Below are 23,036 nucleotides of genomic sequence, written 5' to 3' on the forward strand. Positions count from 1 at the left end.
CTGGTTATTGTTTAAATGCAATGTATGTGTTTTGTAAAGCAAACAGCATGTTCTTTTAACTAATGGAAAAAGCTTATGGGGGAAATCTCCTTCTGTAGTTTTAATAGACAGGAATTAGTATGGTATGCTTTATGGTACTGATGATTCTTCTCCTAAATTTACACTCTTAGACTCACAAGGATTGTATTACCTTTCAACCCACTCTTGTTTAAAAGTCAGTTTGATCTTTAAGTAAAGGAAAATCTGATGCTGCATTTTCAGGAATTAGTGGATCCTAACATAGTGAATTATAATTTTTATATCCAAAACAGTCCAGTTAGAGAGACTACTTGAACTCCTTTAATACAGCAAATGTCAAGTAAGCTTTTCTTTTTAAGGGACAACTGTAAAATTGTTTTGAGAGGCAGAGATGACTTTAGTTCTCTGTTGAATGGAATATAACCCTATAAGAAGTGGCAGTGGATCAGTCACTGCTTTTCAAACACAAGTGAACAGATTTTCATGAATACAAACTCAATTTAAACACCAGAATTAGCCTGTAAATGCATTTCATCCACCTTATACTTCCCTGACCATTAAATAGAATTCTGGATTAAACCAGTATATTTCAACTGTTCTCTGTTATAGTAATGCTAATTATTTAATAATTCAACTACAAGTTTAGCGTAGAAAATTATGGTTTCTTAAAAATGGGTTGTTCCCTTCTAACATTTGTAATTTGAATTAGGCAAGGACAGGATGAAATGGTAGCACAAGCAAATAGTAAGTAGAAGAGAGTAGTAACTGTGAATGCTAGAATACAAAGCTATTTCTAAACACAAAAAAGGCGCACAAAAATTCCAACCACTGTGAGATGTAGTCAGAAAGTATTTAAAAAACTAAAGAGAAGTTGATGGTCCATGAATTTTCAAATTAATGCTGAATTGGAATCAAGTTAGATTAAATATAGAAAGCATTCAGCCCCTTTGGTTTATCAGTTACAGTGAAGTCAGCCTAGCTGTCAGTTGGCGGTGCTAGTAATAAAATCAAATTTAACTGCTTCAGAAAGTTTCCATTGTAAATGTGAGATGACAGCCAAGGGAACACAAAGACAATATTAGTTAACGTAATGCAGGGGCAGGCAATTATTTTAGGTGGAGGGCCGCTGAGTTTTGTCAAGCCATCGAGGGCCGCATGACAGGCAGCCAGGGGCAGATAAATATAAACTTTCTAAATTTTTAGGGACCCCATGGGCCAGACAGAATGGCCCGGTGGGCTGCATTTTGCCCACCCCTGGCGTAATGGGTGGTAGTCAAAAAGACACTTAACAGTTACCAAGTCTTCTCAACAAGAGTTTAGGAAAGCAGCAGTGAGAGCAGAAGGCAAAACTGATTTTAAAAAAATGAATATTTTCTTTTCTTCCAATGAGCAATGGAGGCTGGCATCCAAAAGAAGGTGATCTCTCACTAATAAACGAGAGAATAGGTAGAGTAGGGCAGGCTATGAAGGGTTTGCAATACAGAAGGTAGGCAGTAGAGATATGCTTAGACACTTTATGTAGTGAAAAAAATAGGTTAGGAGAGCAGTCTTAGCATCACTACTGTTGCCAGATAAATGAAATCCTGCCCTGCAGGTGTCATCCAGAGAAATGGATGATATAGTAATCAAGATACGAAGTAAGAGCCTAGAAAAAATTGTCCCTGAATCCCACTGCTGGTGGCTATTCTGCTCCGAACAGATTTTACTAAAAAGTTACGCATAAATTCAAGAAATAGTAATTTATGGCTGTCAACATAATTTGAGACTTACAGAGCCACCCTTCAAGTTCCCCTGGCAACTGAGTTGTGACAATACTTTGGACTTTATGGTTAAGCACACTGAAGTGAGGCATACACCATGCTCACTTCCATTTGGAAAAAGCCCTTCTAAACCAACACTTTCCTTAAGATAGCTGTAGTTGTTGCAAAATAGATAAAGGACACAAGACTGCTCTTGAAATCTAGCAGGTCCTCACCTGTGATTCATGTCTGAACAGCTGATTAACAAAAGGGGACACCTAAAGTGCACAAGAATTAGATTCCTACAGAAAACCAAACACCGTCAATCTAAAGTATTATTTTACATCTCATAACAAGGACAGATGTCACATCTTCCCATTCTAAACAAACACAATGGGAACTCAGTCCTGTTATGGCCTCCCTGGTTTTGTTATAGCTGCCTACTCTTCCTCTCAGTACCTGCCCCACTAACACAGCTTTCCCAGTTGCAGTGGTAGAAATGAATTCAAAACTATCTTTTATTAATTAGATTCTAATCATGGAAAACTAACAAATTCAAAAGTTCTCCACATATAGAATCTAATTACATACAGTGGGGCATCATCTTAAATTCAGGGAGGTCTTGGATTCAGGTTAGCATGATCTTTCCTCCATCCGGAAACTACTGAAGGCAATCCAAGTCTCATCTTTCATCAAGCAGAAGTACAGGTTTCCCCTCAATTTATGCAGTACATGCATTCCTGGAGAACACCGCATAAATCGAACTTGCATAAAGTGAACACACTTTATAATGTAAGAAATAGGGATAGGTTCCTGTTTCAGCTGCTCCCAGGGCCACTCCAGCCACCGCTGCCTACAGCCACTGGACTGCACCATGCCCCGAATGCCCCCATGGCTCTCCCTGCCTGTCCCCACTCACCCCAGCTCCTGCTGCAGCTGTCCTGGGAGCAGCTGATGCCAGCTTCCTGTAGCCACTGGATTGCACTATGCCCTGGTGCAGGCAGCTGGCGCAGCTCCTGGGGCCATTGCCGCTGGGGCTGGGTTGAGTGCCATGCCCCACACTGCCTAGGGCTCCACTTGTCCGCACTCACCCCAGCCAGTGCTGGAGCGGCCCCAGGAGCAGCTGGTGCCAGCAGCTCCTGGGGCTACTGCAGCCGGGGCTGGGGTGAGTGGGGCCATGGCCCTTTTCTACCTACTGGGGGCAGGGAAGGCATCTATGCTTATTGCATAAAGAGCAAATTTACCTTGCATATAATGAATTGTGGGTCTAAATATGCTAATCACATAAGAGTGAATTCACATAGAAAGAACCCGCGTAAATGGAGGAAAACCTGTAGTATAGAATCCGGCCATTAAACTCCACACACACACACAAGAAATCCTTTCTGAAGAAATCCGTTTTAATTTCAGTAACTCTTAACAAGATATTTCAGGTCTTTCACATCTTTGCCCCCAGTTTTTGGACAGGTACAAAGCATCCCAGACTCGACAGTAGGGCAGCGTAAGCGCACTCCCACAAAGCAGCCTGCCTCAGTCAAGTTGCTGTCCACTTTTTGGACACGTTTAAATGATTCAATCGATCCCCAAGATACTTGTGTGGGGGGAAGTTGGAGACTACCTGGCTAACGAAGGCCTCCCATCGTGCCTGTCGCTGCTCAGCGTTATGCTTATACTCTTCCTGGGTCGTCAGATACGAGCAGCTCAACCAATATTCGTTCTCCGCTTCGATTTCCAGTCTCCTAACCATCCTCATCTTCATGCCCATAGTCACCTTCCTCGGCCGCCTGTACTTCCCAATCCATTGGCTCCCAGGGATCCTATTGCGGAGCAGGGCCAGGCTCAGAAACATGGCACCTTGGGAAGCCAAACACGAGCCGGTAATCTCTTTGTCGACTTCAGCGAGCCGTTAATCTCTTTGTCGACTTCAGCTCCTTGGAGCCAGCTCAGAAGGGCAGCAGCGGAGGCGCGGGGCCGCCCAGGGCAGAGCTCGCTCCCTCCCCGGCTCCCCCGCGCCCTCCTGCTCCGATCCCCAGGGGGAAGGGCCCGGCTGCAGCCGCAGACACGCCTGAGCCGCCGCAGCGCTTCCGGGGAGCGGTCGGCCGGCTCCCGCGCCCGGAGGGAGGGGAAACACCGCACCCACACTCACCGTCCAGCCCCGGCCCAACAGCAAGTACGACCCCGCACAGAACAAGATAGCACCACCTCCCGCAGAGCCGCGCACGCCTCAAACGTCATCTCTTCGCGCGCAGGAGCGGGGCCTCGCGGCAGCCAATGAAACGCATCCTCGCGGAGATTCGAAACTGCGGCGGCAGTGGGGCGCGCGCGGTTCTGAACTCCGTCAGGAGCGTGTCCGGGAGCTTCTTTAGCGGCCTGCGCCAGCTGGCGGTCACGCTGGAGCGGGAGACGCGGCAGCTGGAGCGGGCGTTGAACCGGGAGGAGCGCGGTGAGGCCCGGCCGGCGGGCGGGCGGGGTAGGAGGGGGCTCCTGGGAGCGCAAGGGCCGCGGGCAGCCTGCGTGTGTGGGGCACGTGGCGGGGCAGGGAGCGGAAAGCGGGGCAAGGGAAAAGGAGTGGCTCTGGGAGGAGGGGGCAGGGCTGACTTGTGGCACCCCCGCCAAAAAGGTTGGCTCTCCACTGAGCCGGCGCATGCTCGCACCAGGTGAGTGGGAATGTCGTATTTGAAATGCAGCGTATTTTCATCCTTGCTGACTGATGGCATTGAGAAGCTTTGAGCCAGGGGTCTGGTTGGGATTTGTTTTTAGCGTCTAAATTGTTGTTAGAGCGTTGTGGCCTTGTACATCATTCAGTAGTAGCCTCTCATGCCGTTGTCTCCAAGGTCTAAGGGCAGTCGATTGTCCTCACCTCCATTTCCTCAGAAGACCGTTAGTAGGATCCAGGCTGCCGCGTGTTGTTTGTCTCCCTGCATTCTTCACTTCCTCTATAGCCTGCCTGCATGTTTGTTTCCAGAGTCTTCGTTTATCAACTTTTTGCTCTGTACGTTGCAGTGTCTTGGTTCGTAGTAGCTGTTCCCTCTCATTTCGCTTATGCACATTAACCCTATTTCCAATATAACATGCACAGACTGATTTTGAAGACACTAGCCTTGGTCTGCCTACAAAAGTAGTCAGTTAAGTTGGTGCTTATGTCCTGTTGTCTGCAGGTGAACAGACACAAAAACAATCTAAACACCTTTTCAATATCTGAACTGAAAATTTGCTCCACGTTTCAAGGGACGTTTCTGGAGATGTAGTCTGTCACTTGTATTACCAATATTTGGATTAGTAACAGTGGACTCAATCTGATCCCAGTTGGCTTCTGTCATCTTTGCTTTTTACACTGATTTTTGCTGAAGTCTTGTGGTGTATGCTGGATTTGATGTATGATTTCATGCTTGATGCTCTTTTTTGTTTTTGCGTATTGGCTTTAATAGAAGCCTACTGACGTACAGAAATAATTGAGATTACAGATATTGTGATGAAAAGATGCTGATCCTTCTGTATTTCTTCCAAACTTGTTTTTGTTAACATGCACAATGAAGACTATGAAGATGAACCTCCAATGAGAGTGTTACATGATCTGCATTGTGAAGTCAGAACTTTAAAGGTAATGTGTGACTCATCTCATTCACCAAATTATGCTGTTGTTTATCTTTTTACTTTCCCAGTTTGTCAGTTATACAATTAAACATTTCAGCAGTTTTTCTTCATGAGGGTCATTTGAATCTGACTTTATTATTGGGACCTGTAGACAAAATGGTTTCCAAAGTCAATACACACTTTTTATAAAGTCAGTGTCAGCCACTTGAGTGCCTTGCGCCAGTTGGTGCACATGAGAGGAATCTGATTTCAACTTCAACCTTCCAGGGAGTGGTTTAAAATAAAGACATCACACCGAAAATACTTTCCTGTCATCTTGGTATATGGATATTTTGTTGACTGTGTGTTGAAGTAGTAAGTATGTAGACTAACATATATATTAAAAAAAAAAAAAATCTTACGGGAGTAGGCTGTAGTATGGAAGGGTTTCTGAGAGAGCATTATTCCAAGTAAATATATTTAATCATTTTACAGTGAACTACATAAAACTTTTCCATATTTTAAATTCGTATTTATACTTACCAATGTTTAACGGTCTGCTCTAATGAGTTATTGGGGCTTGTACTTTTAAAGAGTTTGGAACCTAAACCTGTTAAATTGGTCTGGCCCTGGGTTTTGGGCTTTTGCTTTTTTCCTCATGCATGCAGTGGAAGCAGGAAGATACCATTAGTCTGTAAAAATTCCTAATGTTCCCTTTTGTTTATTAGTGTCACCACTCCAAATTGCACTCCCTTAACCACAATCCATGAGGTGCCTGTGATTCTCCACTGTTCTGGCTGGAATGTGCTAAAGGGCAGAATGCAATCCTGGAGCCTTATGTGAAGTACTTCCTATAATCTGCCCTGTGAGCAATGATATGGACCGACTGCCTGCCTTTCTCAATCCATGTTGAGCCATACACCCCTTAAATCAAGTGCTCCCAATGCTATTAGTTGTGGATGATAGTGATAGAAGGATGCTGTGTTGGAAGTGGATAGTTTAGTAAAGGTGATGGAAGGCTGGCATGCCTAGAAGGACAGTGTTACAGTTGTACATAGTTCACAGTTTATGGCGGTTGCATTTAGGTTAGGCTGGAGATGTAGGCCTTCATTTGTACAGGTTTTCATGTCTGCTACTGCAGATTTTTGGGAATTTGCAGCACTAAAAATCCTAGTGGGAGAGGGGAGGAGAGGGGAGCATACAGACATTTCAGCCTGTAGCTGCCCCCTCTTTCCTGCTCCCCATGTGTTCACCAACTGGAATGACCCAAGGCAGGGGAGCAGCTGACCGAGACCAGGGAGGAGTTAAGTGGCTGGTGTTCCCCCTGCATCCCTCGGACCAGATTCAGCCTAATATGGGGAACACTAAGGGAACCTTTCCCTGCTGTTTTCCTGCACATTCCTCAGACTGGGATCAACCCAGTTTGGGAAATGTGCAGAGAGCATTTTCCTCACTGCTTCCCTGTCTTCCCTAGACTGGGGTCAGCCTAATCTGATAAAGGTATGGGGAGCTCCTCCATGCATTGAACTCTTCCCAGTCCCTGGGTGGAGCCAAATGAGGGAATTGTGTTTATTATTTATTTCCTATATAAGTGAGTCTGCTGCAGGAGAGAGATCTTCCTGGTTAAAAGATTATCTTTCTCCTAGAATTGGCATGTTTCCTGAGGGGGGGGGAAAACTTCACTAATGCACATATATGCCCAGTTCCTAGTGGGAGAGTAGCATTTCTCCCACTAGAAATGTAATGTCTGTTCTACCCATAGAGTGTGAGAGCCTTTTAGATGTTTGAAGTCTTTACTTACTTGCTTTTTGTAGCTTTGTCAAGTATGGTGCAAGAAGACTGCAATTGTTTGTCTTTGCAAAGAATAAGAGGGAACATGATGAAAATATGTATAATACAGGTTTCCTTTGCTTTATGCTGTACATGTGTTCCTGGAAAATGGTGCATAACTTGAATTTGCATAAAGGGAACCCACTTTACAGTGTAGCAAATAGGGGTACGTTCCAAGACCTTGACTGTACTGACTCCCAAACCCATTTCTACCACTTTTACAAGACAATTTTGGTACTCGCCAACAGCAGACAGTGCACATAAGCACAGGGTGGTGCTTCTGCACGGTTCAAAATCTCCAGTTTTGTCTCCAGTGTTAGTGAACTTCTCTTGTGCTTCATTGATGGACCAGAGGGGTAGGAGATAAGCTAGTGGGATGCTTAGAAGCCATAATGGGGGTGGCAACTACAGAAACATGTGTCACAGACAATGAGCGAGGAGCACAGATCCACACAGGAAACTATATTTGGATGCACATCACTTCCACAGTACACCACAGAAACCAGCTGACTGCTTCCACCACACCGATTGCATAAGAGTGAATTTACCTTGCAGATAACAAAAATTTGTTATAAAAACGATCCTCGCATAAGAGCGAATTCACACATGCAGAACCCACATAAAGCAAGGGAAACCTGTATAATTGTTTAAGCAAACATTGAGGAGCTTTTGTTCTCCCGACTTCAGCACAGTGACACAGGGAATAAATTTTAATGTATAAGTTGACAAATCCAAAATCAGTAAACCAATATTTTCACGCAGTGTGCAGTTAGGCAGTTGCATTTGCTGCATTATGTCACTGAGACCAAACCAGTTTTAAAAGGGTTTGGACATTTGTGTGGGTAACAATTCTAAATAACTGTCAGAATTCAAAATGTGTAGTGGCATTAATGTTACATCTCTAACTGCAGGTCACAACCCATTTTTTTTGTTGCTGTTAGGAAGAGGCCTAATGTGGGATTCATAGCTGCATAATGAGAGATGTTGTGTGTTCTTAAACATCTTGTGATATTTAGGCTATTGATGAACAACAGGTATTATCTAGCGTGGCAATTCCTCTTTTTCAGAATTAGAAACTGTTTCTAAATACTGAAAAGAATAGCTGCACTGGTGATGAGTCCCCGTGGAACTGATTATTTTAATGTTGTTACATTTCAATTGTATTGTCATGTAACTAATTGTTAGGCATATACCTTTAATAGATGTCACTTTTACTTTTATAATATATGCTTACATTGCACCAAGTCTGCAACTCAGGATTGTGCTTCTCTACCCTATTGAGTGGTGTCCCATGGTTTTTTTCTTAAAACAAACATCAGTAATAATAAAAAAATGAGTCTGCCTACCAAATTTCAGCTGGTGACCAGTGCTCAGAAGGGAAAAGATGTTTAGTAAAACTGATTAAAATTTTAGGGTTGTTTATTTTTTACTATACACATCTTTATTTTGTGACTACTATTTTGAAAAAGGAAAGCCTTCCTTGAAGGTTAAGTGCTTTTACCCACTCACTTAAATTTCATTATACTCCTTGCTGATCCATTAACAAAAGAAAGGAAAAGTTGCCTATGTTCTTGTTATGTATAAGTTAGATGTTTACTTTATATTAGGATAGGGCAGGACTCTAAAGTGCCACAGGTATTTATGAATAAAGCCATGTGTAGACACTTATACCAGAACAAGTGTTGCTTTAGTTTGTTTGTTTTTAAGATTAATCTACTTTGTTAGTCAGGACTGTATCTCACTGGATAACTCTACAAGGCCTTAGTGGTATATAAAAACCTGTCTATACTTTTTTTTCTTTTCAAAGGGGGATGTTAGAGCTACCCTTGACAAGAGTTGCTGTAAAAGAGAAGAAATGTATGACTTCATAAAGGCCAGCAAAGTGCTGATGCAAAGAAATGCATCTGATCTTGAAAAAATAAGAGAACTCTTCCAGAAATATGGTTATAAACCACTTGTCAGGGATAACTCAGGTAATGCTTCTTGAAAAGAAACATTTGAGGGAATGTGATTTGCTGAAGCTTCTTGCATTTTATGTATCTATATTAAAGAACAGGTCAGATGTAGTATGAACTAGCTATAAAATGTAATGTGAGCTTAAGCTAGTTTTTATTTCTGTGAATTCCTATCCCTTCACCTGTTTATAAATCCCTGAAAGAGTATGTAACCTAATTGGGTTGTGTGAACACATTAGACATGTATCACAATAATAAGCATAACATTGCAGCCCTTGATCTTTTGTTTGTTTATGTGTACCACAGTAATAGTTTTACAGTAGTATTCAAAGGGTCTTCTGCTGCTTGCTCTAAACCCAGACAAAAAACCCAGCAGTTCTAGAGTTAGATTAGCTTATGTTTTGTTTGGGTTTTTCTTAAACTCATTATCTTTTTCCAAGATTGAGTGCTTTATGGTCATTTAACAGCAAAGTTCTTAAAACATCTTAGTTAACACATTTTTGGACTCAACTCTTAGCCAAATTTAGGCTTTGCGTAGGCAAGAAGTAGCACTCGTTCACCTTAAGCTTGCTCAGATCCTTGTGAAAATTTCAGTTAGAGTATTCTTTTCAATTTAGCTTAAAATGATTCCTTGATCTAAGGCTCTAAACTATACCAAAACAAGAGTATGAGTGCTCAAATAAGTCAGTGACAAAAAAAGAGCGGTCCATGATAACTGCCTGTGTTCACACTCGTATTCCAGGGTCGGAGTATTAATCTAAAACCAATTTACAGTAACTTACTGCTTTCTTGGAGGATTAAGCTACCAGAGGTTAAGGGCAAGCACTTAGATAGTTATGGTGGACCATCCTTTGCCTCAAGGTAACTCGTTGGTGAGTGTCTGCTGTAAATATTTATGCAGTGTCTAACAAAACTGGTTTGAAATTATATAATTGGTTAAGAAACAGGAAATCTTGTGAGTGATATCACTTTTCTTGAACCACCTACATGGTTGAGAAACACAGGCAAGTTTTCAGGTATCACACTACTGTTCCTCGGGCTGCTGGAAGAGAAGCAGACACAGCAGAACCAGGTAGCAGATGGAGCCAGGATATTGAACAATATCATTCAAGGGGATTGTTAACACCTGTGAAATGCGGAGGTTAGCAAATGGAGTGTGCAGTCACTGTCTGTGTTAAATCATTGTCACTTAGCATCCACTTAGATAATGAATTTGTTCCCATGATCGTTTTCTGATATAGTTTATATATGATTTGTACACGTATACCTTTACGTGGTGAGGGTAGCTTTCAAGGGAGTCCTCCTGGCATTAACCTTCTCTTTAACCCAGAAAAAGGGGAGAGTTTATTCCCAGAACTGGAAAGAAGTTTGGTTTCCAACGTGCATTTTATATAGCTGTTAATTGGAGGTGCACCAATACATCGGTCCTGTATTGGATCAGCACTGATATAAGGAAAATTGACAGTATCGGCAATCTGCTTTTTTGGCTTACGTGGCTGATTAATGTCCCCAATAAATGCCCTATGCATGCACGCAGCTGCAGCGCAACACACAGGTGGCCAGGAGCACAGCCCGGCAGCGTGGAAAGCAGCCAGGTCAGGCTGGTAAGTCTGTGAGGGAAGGGGCATGAGGGGAGCAGATCAAGGTCCCCACGGTGAGGGTGGGGGCAGGGGTAGGCGCTGCACAGACAGGGCAGGGCACGGGACAGCTGCAAGCGGCTGGGGTGGGGGGTGGCTTCCACCGCTGCACGTAGCCTAGGAGGGCAGGGCGGGGCATATGCCCCCAGATCTGCATACAGGACAAGGGGGGGCTCTTCACAGTAGGGGTCTGGGCCGGGCTATGCTCAGGGCGGGCGGTGACAGCACTGGGCAACGGACTGCAGCCACCCCAAAATTATAGCCCCCCTCCTCCCAGTGCCGCTGCCACCTGCCCCGAATGTAGCCTGCCCTCACCCTACATGGAGATCCAGGGGCACATGCCCCCTGTGCCCTCCCTGGGTGTGTACAGTGGTGAGAGCTGCCACCTCCCTACACCTCCCAGACTAGCTGCCTGCCCCAGCTCTACTCGATCCTTGCTGCAGAGGCCTCAATCGGCCCACGCCCCTTCCTTCAAACACAACAGGCCTACCAGCCCAACACTGCTCTCCAAACTTATCGGCCGCATATCAGCAATTGGATCGGTATCAGCCAATATGGTTCATTAAAAATCGGCCATCAATATCGGCACAAAAAAATCTCTATCAGTGCACCCTTGAGTAATAAGTAAATATTTTGCTTTTATAAGAACTACTTTTTATTTAACAACAAATAAGGCTTTCTGCTACTACTTAGCCTTACATTTTTCATGCAAATTCGTTTGCTTATTAGCTTTCAGATCTTATTCCCCATATACGTATTTCAATAAAGAAATTATTTTTGGGGTTCCTTTTTAACAAGGTTTCAGTTTTTTACAAACAATGCTTGTGTATATGGGCCTATGCACTAGCAAATCTGATTCCAGGTTCAGCATTATAAGGAGTAAGATGAAGGGGCCAGTCTTTCATACTGTACTCAGCAGTGGATTTGGAAAACAGTCTTAACTGTTTTCAGTCTCGGACAGTTTTTAGATGATACACTGACTTTTTTTTTTTTTTCACATCTTCTGTCTATTACAAAACAGTGAAGGAGGAAGACAAGGAAGTTAACCATGAATCCAAGGTATCTGATCAGAATAATTCTGATCAAGAAGAGAACAAGCCTGCCATTCCTGCCTGCATTGAAAAACCACCTGCACCTCAGGATCCTCTACGTAGCCCACATTTGTCAGATTTTGGTCTTTCACAGTATGCTTTCTCCAGAACGTGGAATGCAATGAACATACAACCCCAGATAAATATGCATAAAGAAGATTCAAGGAATAATACAACTCTGGCCCCAGAACAGATGCCTTATATGCCACCCATAACACCCAAGTGTACATTAAAGATGGATGATTGTGAGCATTTAACTCCAAAGCTTGAACATTTTGGCATTAGTGAACATACCATGTGTTTGAATGAAGACTATACAATGACACTTATTAATAAATCTCTTCAGGCAAACAAAATGTAAGTAGATGAGTTTTTTAATTTGAGGTTTTTTTCTCTTGTATTTTCTGTTTCTTCTGTGGTGATATTTGTTCCCCACCAACAAAGGTTTTGGTGGCAGGTGACCTGATCTTCTGTCTTTACTTTTCTCTTTGCAATTTCCTGCTTTTAATATCCAGCTCTGCATGCATGTATAGATAGGGTAGATCAGTTGCTTGTTCCTACAGATATTGTGCCACTAGAGAACTTTTTCCCCAGTTTAAATGAGTTTAACGTAGCACAGAGACGGGCACAGTGTGTATATCGCGAGTCTCAGAACTGGGTTCCAATGTCAGTAAACATTGTCTTTTTTACAGTGATTATTAAAGCACTACTTCTTAAGGCTATTTTAATGACTAGAGAAAAGATGTCTCTAAGTTACAGATTGGTGCACAATAAGGTTGATTTTTTTTTTTTTTAAGTTAGCACTTCCTTTAAAAGTAATCATTAGCTGTAATGTTGACGCTGCTTTGGGGATAAATTCTAGTTGCCAAAAAATTATATAAATGCTTATATGATGAAAAAAGTTTGCAAAATTAATTCTCTGTAGTATTTACAACAGACATTGGAGTATTGAGAATTCGGAATGATTTCAGGGCCTGACTTTCAAAAATGGATGCAACCAGGCCTGAAAATTAGGCTCTTGCTGTTCAGAATTGAATGAAATGGACAAAGTAAACAGCATAACTGATTTTTAAAGCAATTAACTTCCTATTGTTTGATTGTAGTAGGTAAGGTTATTAATAGAAGTTACAATATTATTATTACTACAATAACAAAAAAAAAAATCCCATTAGCAGGCTTCCAAACTTTTTATCAACAAAACTAACTCTCAGTTGTATAGAGACCTAAATTAATTGTAACTCATGCTAACCACACCAACATTGTGTAAATCATCAAAGGCTAAACTTTGAGGATTAGGAGCATCCTGCTGTTTGTGGTGGAAGGGGAGGGGAGAGGTAGTTGAAGTTAAGAGACCTAAAGGGATGTTTGACTTCAGTCAACTCCTTGCTTCCTGTAGTCTGTGAACTTTGTTAGTGTTGCTAGACTGAATAGTCCATCATGACTTTTTTTTTTTATTTTTATAAATATGTAATGCATATATTTTAGCTATTCTACATCAAGGCAAAATGAATCAAAACCACTCATTTTTGTGACTTAAGTGAACATCAGGAAGCCTTAATTTTAAGTGATTGATTTTAATCTACTTTTCCTTTTGAACTTCTTTTCCCAAGGAAAGAATTGGTCTAATCAGTTGATGTGACCACTAAAACATGTAGGTTTGCAACTAAATACAGCCTTTACTCTATTTAGAATATTACTTTGAGCCAGATCCAATGCCTACTACAGTGCTAAATTTTATGTGCTTAGTTCCTCGGTGAAATCTAAAAATAGGAGTTAATCATGTAGGATCCCTATACGGTCCATTGGAAAAGCTGAGTGCCTCAAGAGAGTCGTTTAGAACTAGTCAGTAAGAACCTGCAGGCATGGAATTATGTCTGAACTCCCACCACTTCTTGGAGCTGCGGGTGTCAAGACTACAGGAGCAACAGCTCTATCTGCTTAGAAACCTACCCCAAGAGGATTCAGCCTGCTAATGTTCTTACGAAGAACTGAACACAGCTGGCAGTGGTGCCTACCTTATAATAAGCTATATTTTATTTCCCAGTGGTTATAGCATTTGCATAGGCCCCCCCTCATCTGAGAGAGGAGGGTGGGTTCAAATCCACATTTTCAACCTCTGGATAATGCTGGCATTGCCAGGCTATAGTATAGATTGGTTTAGGGTACACTTCATCTCTTCTGTTTCTGCAGCGAGTCAGTTTTAAAGGATGCAAATTCATGAGGCTAGAAGGGAAATAAGCAAGGAGGAGTCTGACTGTGTAGCCTAGTGATCAGGGCACTTCCCTAGGACAGGATCCTGGGTTTCAGTCCCTGTATTATCTATTCCTTTTACATAAACCAGTCCAAGGTTAAACCATAGAAATAATCCTGAGGTAAGGGACTGGAGTAGATGGGATTCTCTCTCCCCCCCCACCCCCCCCCAATTGAAAAGGGCATCTTTAAAGATGCACAGAAGCAGAATTATCTTAATTATTTTTCATTAAGCTATCTTTAAATGTGCCTGATTTCTTAGGTAAAAAGTGAATTATCAGCATTTGTATTTAAAACTGACACAAACAGATAGCCTGTGTGATCTGACAGATATTTCTAATTCTCCTAAGCCAAACTTTTGAAAGTATTGAGGGGTCTGAAGATGAACATAAGTGCTTGTGAAATTTTACAACAGTGTCCAAAGTAGGTTAGATGCCTGACTCACTCAATAAACGTTAGACCTCCTCATGCACATTCATTTAAAGGTGCAATAGGATTCGATTCAAATAACACCATTGCTACTTGCTGGTGCAGGGGAAGCCCAGGATTATGCCCTAGCAATTTGAAAGGTCTGGCTAGGACCAACAGTCAACTGACTGTGGTTCTGTGTGCTGGAGTCAACATCGGAGACTTGAATTGCAGTCTGGGGTCAGAGGTTACAATCAGCTGATTGTCAGCCCTGGCTGGGAAAGTCCCAGGTCCAGCTCAGAACTGGGATTGTCAGGGTTGGACTGACAGTCAGCTGATTATCCAAACCCCATGCCCAGCAGCTCTGGCCAGGCTGCCAGGAACAGGAAATCAGAGACATTTTGCTGGAGGAAGGTGGGAGCCTTGGATCTTCCATGCCCAAGCAGCCCAGCAAGAGCTGCTGTACAAAGGGTTTTAAATTCCCAACAAGAAACCCTAGGTGCTGAGGAGGTTGTCACAGAGTCTGTCAAACCTCTCTCACCATCTGAGGCTGAACATCTGGGGAATTTTAAAAAGCACAGCTGCAGTCCAGCTGCAAGCATGTATTGTTAGGTGTTTGGTTTTCTTTTGGGAGGGGTGTATTTTAAAGCTCTGTTGGTCAGCACATGGGGAGCTGGGCCTTCCGGGCTCTCCAGCTGCCTGTGCCCTGCCCTATTAAGTGGCAGCTCCCAGCTGTATACCCGCTCCCTGATGTCAGGCTCATGGCACCCCCACCTGCTCTCTGCCTCCAGGGATTGAAGAGGGGTGCTGGGTCCAGAACCCAATGTTGTCCCCAGCCTGATCACACTGATCAGGTAAGGGACAACTGTGGCCCAGACTCTGGGGCTGCCCCATAGTGGATCCCTTTGCTCAGCTGGGCATCAGGAGTTGTCATGGATCAGCCCTGATATGCCACATGTTCAATTTAAGGTGTGATGCACACAAGCTATGAAGATGTTACACTTTGTTTGAGGAATATGTTTGTGGCTTGCTTGCTGTACTATCACACCATAAATTGGCATTGGCATTAGCACGTAGAAGGATTACTATTTATGCTGTAGTTAACTCTTTAATCACATCTTAAATGTAACATGTCAGGTCCTAAGTCTCCTTACCTGCTTTAGCTGCTTCTGAAAACGTGACTAGCATGTATCTGTCTTTAGATGCCTTTATTTCTGTTTGAAAATCTGTCTCAGTGTCTTTCAAGTTTATTAGATCTCGTTCTTTTTTTTTTTTCTGTTTTTTATCCATTTATTAAAGAAAGGTAATTAAGGTAAAAGGCTTTTTATTTTTCCTGAACAGCATAAATTACATGTGCTTATGTTTAGGGATGTGGTAAATACTAACATTTGTTCCGCTGACAATACTATAATTACTTATTGCAATATGTGATTGTTTTAACCTTGGAATAAAGGGAGAAATGTTTGGTTTTTTTTTTATTTCTAAATATATTATTCAATTTGAAATCATGACAACTTTACATTAGAGCCTAATCCATTGAGGCTGCTTACAGACTTGGTGGGGAGGGGGAGAGGGGAAAACAAAACAGCACTTTACTTTCAACTTGGCACTCCCCTGTGCTGAGCACAGTGCTTGCCCAGAGGAGGCATCACATCAGTTTGACCCAGCTCACCCAGCATCTGAATAGCTCATGCTTCGGTGGGGCTTTTTGGCACTTTTATCTAATAGTTGATTGAATCAGCTATTAGATAAAAGCACCAAAAAGAAATACACAAGCTATCTAGATGCTGGCGTGATGGGTCAAACTGAAGTTCTTCCTCTTCCTGTAAAGTGCTTTTTTTTTTTTCTTTTTTTTTCCTGGTTGGGGGGTGGTGTTCCCCATCTGTCACTCCCCTAAAAGTACATGAGTTAGTGCTACATCAGTGGATCCTCAGATTTTAACAACCTATAGCAGGGGTGTTGAAAATAGGCCAGTAGGCTGGATGTGGCTCATAGAGCTGTATCATCTGTCCCACAGGGCTTCTGGAGGAGTTGGGAATTTGAGGTAGAATGAGCACAGCCAGCTGCTGAATTCTGAGTAACAGCGGCTGGTTGGATGCTTTTAGGTGGCATTGGGGTTAGTGACAGGTGTGTTAATTCCTGCAGCTCCCTGAGTTGACAAACACTGTTTACCCAGCCACTGGAGGTGGGTTTGAATCTGGCATGCGAGGCTTCCCACGGTTTATATGGTACTTTGCAAAATTATCGTGATTAAATATTCTGGGTACTATGGCTATATAAATGTTAACGGTATTCTTTCAATCATGAAACCTCAACATGATTTCTTAATGTTACTTTTTAGCTATAACTTTTTCTTTTGGGAATTTTTAGGGTACCTAAGTATAACAATAATGAAGTTATTGCAGTAACATCAAGATCCAACAAATTTATGGTTAGTCCTGGGCCAACAGTGAAAATGCCTACTAAGAATGGTGAGTTCCAGGCATTCTAAATGGATAGTGGTAACTTTTTAATTCTGAAGTGAATTAACTACACTGACATTTCATGTCCAGTATTACTTATATACTAAATGTGCAGAAAATTATTCCCAAAGGATACAAAATTAGGAGGGTTTGGTGTGAAGTATCTGAACTTACAGGAGATTGTTTGCTTTTTCTGTTTGCCTATCCAACCAGCATCTTCTAAGGGACCAAAAATAGAATCACTGTGACTCCTTTGCTTTCCATAAAGGTACTATGTCCCCTTAATTTTGGTCTTTCAGAACCCTGTTTACAATTTAAAGAAGCAAGAATGAAGCCACTGTAAAAACTAGTTGACCAGGCATTATCACTTGAGTTTTTCAGGAGTAGTTGTACAGTATCTTAAAAGGGAAAACAGAGACTTTGTGTTAATTTGTACTAAGATCTTTATGCTTTATGCATTTTCATTTGCAAGTGTTTAGAGTCCAGAAGAACTTAAGCACCATTTAAGCAAGTACTTTTCTTAAAAAATAGGATTTATTCTCATTTTTAAGCAAGAAATTAGTTCTTGAAAGGAAATATTGGATGGGTTTGGACATAGAACTTGTAGGTGTATCCAGTAGATGGAATAAGGCTTTTATTTTTAGATGTCCTAGTAATGTGATTATTTCTTTAGTGATAAAATGTCATGATGTCAGCATTTGATGATGTTATTCTAGGAATTGTGAATAAACAGAAACTGTTTCTCAATTTCTAATACTGCAGTATGAAACTGAATGATGATAGAAGTTCTGTTTATCCAAGCATGTGAAATTATTACTCGTACCTATTTCAGCTCTTGATTATATGGCTTCTCCCTTGGTGCCTACGTTCTGCACTCCTGGTTTGAAAATTCCTTCCAAAAGAGATGCTATCGCTTTATCAAAATCCCCGGATAGTAAAGAATCAATTACTTCTAATGATTCGTTAGTACCAACACATCCCGACTTTCAAACTTTCTGGCTAAAAACAGAAACTAAAGTAAGTATTAAATAACATTTTACTAATAATATTTAAGATAATGTGCGTGATAATATATACTAACATAACTTTTTAAATGAGTCAGTAATGAGATTCCCTTCCCACGCTGCTTCTATAGGCAGGTGTATCATTGTCGAATTTAACTTCTGAACAGCAATTTTTAAGAATACTATTAATTGCCTCCTATAACTGCTAGACTAACTTAAGCCATTTTATTATGTTTTAATCTTATTATCTTTTGTGCAGCAGTTAAAGGAAAGGAACAAGGCTGAGTCAGTGGGAGAGAATGGTATGACAAATATACCACCCACAGAAAATTGTGTTCCTTCTAATTTAAGCTCAGACGAGTATCTTGAACATCTTGGAGAACCCTCACCTCCAAAAATATCAAGCTATGAAAGTCTTCCTAACACTCCTCCACCTCCAGAAATAACACAGATACCAGAAGACATTTTACAGGTTGGGGTTTGTTTGGTTTTTTTTATTTTATTTTATGTGCATCTGTGCACAACTTTCAAATTTGCAGGGCATGGTGGTGGCAGAATAACACAAGCATTTTCTACTGCATTAGAGCTGTGAGTTCAAGCCCCACTCCAGACTCATGTCGTAGGCTACCTCAATCAACTAGTCAATAAGTGGTTATTGCAGGGGTGGATCCAGCCTGCGAAGGGATTTTGTGTGGTCCACAGAGGGTCCCTCAGCCCTGCTCTGCCCAGACACAGGAGGGCAGCCCAAGCCATGGCGCATGCGATCAGTCCTTCTGGCTCTGGTCACACAGCATGGCTGAGGCAGCGTGACAGCCAGACTTGCTTCCCAGCATTCTCAGCAGTGATGGCTTCTTCCAGCTGCCACCGCTATTGGTCCCAGCTCCGCTACCTGGGCACCCTAGCCCATCTGCCCCACACCCACTGCTAGGGGCAGGACCCACAGGGGCAGGGCACACAGGCAGGGAGCAGCACCTGGGAGCAAGACAGGTGGGCAGGGCTGAGATAGCAGGGCAGTCATAGTGTGGGGCCAGGGCCCAAGACAGAGCTGGGCGATCTAGTGCCTGCACTCCACGGAACTGGTGCCTGTTGCAGGAGCGTGCAAGGAGCAGATTACAGCTCTGCCCCGGACCCGGGTTCTACACTATCACCACCCTGCGATCCCCACCTCTGCCTACCCATCCCGCTCCTGGATGCTGTGCTTTACCTGCCCACAGCCCCATCCCATCCCCCCAGCTGTGTGTGCCCTGCCTGCACAGGTCTCTGCTAGTCTCTCTGGAGACCCTGAGATCACAGGGTGGTGACAGAACAAGGCCAGGGCACAGCCATGATCCACTCCTTATATGCCCTTGCCTGTGGATCTGGTGCCCATCTTGGAGACATGTGGGGAGCAGTTGCAGCTCTACCTTGGACCCCAGTCTGTGCTGTCATGGGCCCATGATTTCAGCCCCACCTGCCTTTTCCGCTCCCAGATGCTGTTTCCTGCCCACCTGCAGCTCCATCTGAGCTGCCCTGGTGAGCACAGAGCAGAGCCACTTAGAGTTTTGGTGAGCTGTTGTGGTTGTAGAAACCACTGTTCCTTTACCTTATGCATTTGATGGGTTCTTGGACTTGGGGAGGACCTTTGAGCCTTTTTATAGCAATTCTCTTATTTGAAAAAAGTGTTTTTTCATCATGTATCACTCTTCATAAATATTTTGCTGGTCAAAATGAGTCTAACTCTGATCAAGGACTCAAAGCATGATGATAATCTTTAATCCCCCTACTGCTTTATTTTAGATATTATCAAAGTATAATCCAAAGATAAACGCACCTACAGCCAAAAAAATGGAGACCAAACCAGGAATTACTACAAGATTTGGAAGTAATACCAAAGTTTATTGCAACAAAGAGAATAAGTAAGAGTTAATTCCTCAGATGTGCTGAAGAAATCAAATCTATTTAATGGGGGTGGTATATTTGAAGGGATCCATTAGTTCAGAAATGAATACAGTTGTTTTCAATACAAATACCAGACCTTGGCAGCCATGGCTGTACAGCTGCCACTGCCACAGAGCCCAGTGCAGCTGTATGCAGCCCCCCAGCTACCTTTGCAGTCAGCCCCAGTTTTTGGGCAGGTGCAGCAGGCAAGCTGCAAACAGCTGCACTAGGCTCCAGAGCCCTGGCACTGGCTCCGCGCCAGTGATGACTGCACACATGCCTCAGGGCATAGAGCAAGGAAGGGCCTGGGGCAATGCAACCGCAGCCCCTCCCCTGCTGTGCACTCAGAGGTGTGTGTGCAACCTCCACCAGCAACAAGGGTCAGGCCCCTTGAAGCTTCCTTGCGCTCTGCCTTAGCACACCAAGTCAAGTTATGGGTCAGAATTGGGGTGTGTTTCGCACTGGCCAGAAACCATTGCTGACCCTGCTCTATACTGAGCCATGTGTGTACCTAATTTAAATCTGACAAACTAGTGAAATCAGTCTTTGATGCAAGTAGTAACGAGCCAAATTCCAATCAGTTACTTTGAATACGAAGGCTAAGAAAACGCAAACAAGTTACCTCGGCTGTACCTCTGAGCACTTCCTTATATGGTACTTCATGCAAGGTGGTTTACCTCTTGCTGAGGGTGAGATTAGCTACCTCTAATTTCCCCTAGGTCAGAGCATGCCCACGGGCAGTTCCTGCAGAGTTCCTAGCACACTGTAAATTTACACCCTAGCTTGCTCTGTAGTAACTTATTGAAATTTTACCTTGCATGTTTTCCTATATGAACACTCTAGTTTATCTGGAACCCAAGTATATTTTAGGAATTCAAACAGATATTTGAAAAGAATCCAGATAAGTTCATTACTGAACTCTGTCTTAAACACAGATCAGCAGAGACATTTTTCATAATGCCTGAAACGTAATTAAATATTCAACACTCAGAGCATCTTGTATAACTTCATGCTACCAAAGAGCAGCTGCAGAATAGTTGTTATAATACTGGACTTGTTTACTGAGTTCATTTCTATCTATGTATTTAGGATGCTTTTTTGTATGCATTTTCTCTAATACATAAATGCTGTAATATGTAATAATGCAGATGATAATTATAGTTCATTTTGGAGCTGATTGTCTAAACTAATGTCAGTTTGAACAGTAGTATTGTGCAGTATTACTTGAATTTTGTTTCTGTTGGTAGAACCTGATATGTTTAAAAGACTGTTTAATATTACTTGGTTTCCAAAGATGCATCCTTCCTAAATGATGATATGCATGGAAATATAATTACCACTTCTTATTAGTGTAAGGAGAGAAGTAAATAGAAGTTGATAAACATCTGAGAAATATAGCCTTATGCCTTTTCTTAGTCGGGCAGGAACCTAAGGGTTGGTGCACGAACTTAGTAAATATAATGTTCTTTCTTGACCGAAATAGAAAAAAAATAGAAATTAAATGTCAACATTCTTTAGTCTCATTTATTTTTCTTCTGGGGCTCCTTCCCTTGTCCTTGAACAACAGCCCTGATGGCTTCCTCAGGTATTATGTTTGATATTGGGTCATGAAATCAAGGACTAGAAATGCCATGTGATTTTTTTTTTTTTAAGTGACCAACTGCACAGCCCAGTTAGATTCTGAATATTCAAAGCCTTGCAGCAAAAAATTTTGTGAACCATCTGTAGGGTAAAACAAGCATGTACAAAGTCTCTTCAGAATTTAAAAACATTTTTAAAGAAAGCTTGAACCTTCTTAAACAAAAAGTTATTGGTGACCGTAGCGGGTTCTCGTTCAATTTATTTTATTATGACTGGGGCAGCCCTGCCCTACAGGACACGGCATCAATGATGAACAAACAAACATACAATCAAACAAAGGGTTAACTCGCAGCTAGACCAGGAGAGAGGACATTGTCTTCCATACCACCCTCTCTCTCTTTTTCCCCAGCTCCGTTCAGTGGGAGCTTTTAACTTCCTCTGGGCCAGGCATTCATCCCTGTCAGCTGCTTTCCTCCCCCAGCAGGCAGGCTAACACTTTGGCCCGAGATATGCACCCGGTTACAATGATAAATAATTTGTGCTTCTATTAATATTTAATATAAACTAATACATTATATATTTATGTATTTTGATGCTTGTTTTGATATTTACTTTGAATTTGTTATGTGTTTTTAGGTTTTGAGTGGAAAAACAACATGCTTGCAGAGTTGCCCAACATAACAGTATTCAAAAGGGGCCCTGTATTAGATGGAGAACAGTGGATAGATATTTTGGCTAATACACTTGGATCTACCTACATAGTGGAATCAAATTGAGCTGTGACTTTGAAGCAAAGGACCTTCAATTTCTCACAGATCATCATTCACCTTAATCCCTCATGGTACTCTATTGAAGAAGAGGAGTGGTGGTGAAATCTGTGGACTGTGTTTTGGGAACCATTGTATTTGAGCAAAACTGGCGTTTTAATTTAGCTGGCACTTTCTCCTGGCAAACAAAACCCTTTATAATATCTTATTTCCTTAACTGATAAGAATTCTCTTTATTGAAGATGCTATTGAAATATTAAACAAGTGGCCTCTTCAGGATGTATATGCAGGGGATATGATGGATATTTCCAACCAGATGTTTGAGGGGTGAGTTGAGAAATGTGTGGGGGGGTTTTGGTCCACATTCATAAATTATCTTGCTGAAACTTGCAAGAGTTCAAGAATGTGAAGGAAAGGAAAACTATAGAAAAGAGACTAGTACAAAGGAAAGAAGCCTCTTGTACAAAGGGTTTGGGGAGACCAATCTTGCTTGATTTTTTTTTTTTTTTTTTTTTAACCGTTTGTACTAAATCTTTGCTTAAAATAAAACATTGTCAAAAATATCCATATTTTTCTGTATTAATGACATTCTTCAAAGAGCTGTTGGATATAAGCCATGTGGAATTCTTCAACCACTGAGGACAAACAGGTTTTATTTTTTTTTTATAACAGGAAAGTCTTCTGATTGGAAAAATTTACCTCAACAATTTTGAAAGGGAAACACTGATGCATCGCTCTGTTGTAGTTGGCAGATTTCTGCTGCAGTGTCTCCCTGCCAACAACAAGTAGATGATGCCCTACATC

The 23,036-nt window shown here is 42.1% G+C and overlaps 2 protein-coding genes across 2 annotated transcripts; one reads left to right on the plus strand and one right to left on the minus strand.

The window, feature by feature from the left end:
• Positions 1-3,140: 3,140 nt before the first annotated feature.
• Positions 3,141-4,056, minus strand: MRPL57 (mitochondrial ribosomal protein L57). The gene is made up of 2 exons (XM_006017621.3): positions 3,904-4,056; positions 3,141-3,611 (listed from the first exon to the last, which is right to left on the minus strand). The coding sequence occupies exon 2, from the start codon at positions 3,604-3,606 to the stop codon at positions 3,292-3,294; it is 315 nt and encodes a 104-aa protein (XP_006017683.1). The 5' UTR covers positions 3,607-3,611; positions 3,904-4,056; the 3' UTR covers positions 3,141-3,291.
• Positions 4,029-22,764, plus strand: SKA3 (spindle and kinetochore associated complex subunit 3). Its single transcript, XM_006017647.3, has 9 exons — positions 4,029-4,200; positions 5,294-5,358; positions 8,968-9,133; positions 11,774-12,200; positions 16,872-16,972; positions 17,796-17,980; positions 18,227-18,439; positions 19,744-19,862; positions 22,102-22,764. Exons 1-9 carry the CDS (start codon positions 4,029-4,031, stop codon positions 22,106-22,108), a joined length of 1,455 nt encoding a protein of 484 aa, XP_006017709.1. The 3' UTR covers positions 22,109-22,764.
• The last annotated feature ends 272 nt before the right edge of the window (positions 22,765-23,036 follow it).

Source organism: Alligator sinensis, unplaced genomic scaffold, assembly GCF_000455745.1.
Source record: "Alligator sinensis unplaced genomic scaffold, ASM45574v1 scaffold777_1, whole genome shotgun sequence".
NCBI classification, from domain to species: Eukaryota; Metazoa; Chordata; order Crocodylia; family Alligatoridae; genus Alligator; species Alligator sinensis.

Excerpts from the sequence above, each read along its gene's own strand:
- MRPL57 (XM_006017621.3), bottom strand. The coding sequence starts at position 3,606 with ATGTTTCTGAGCCTGGCCCTGCTCCGCAATAGGATCCCTGGGAGCCAA.
- SKA3 (XM_006017647.3), top strand. The coding sequence starts at position 4,029 with ATGAAACGCATCCTCGCGGAGATTCGAAACTGCGGCGGCAGTGGGGCG. Across the intron at positions 9,134-11,773 it reads ACTTGTCAGGGATAACTCAG|TGAAGGAGGAAGACAAGGAA; the intron begins GTAATGCTTCTT and ends ATTACAAAACAG. Across the intron at positions 12,201-16,871 it reads TCTCTTCAGGCAAACAAAAT|GGTACCTAAGTATAACAATA; the intron begins GTAAGTAGATGA and ends GGGAATTTTTAG.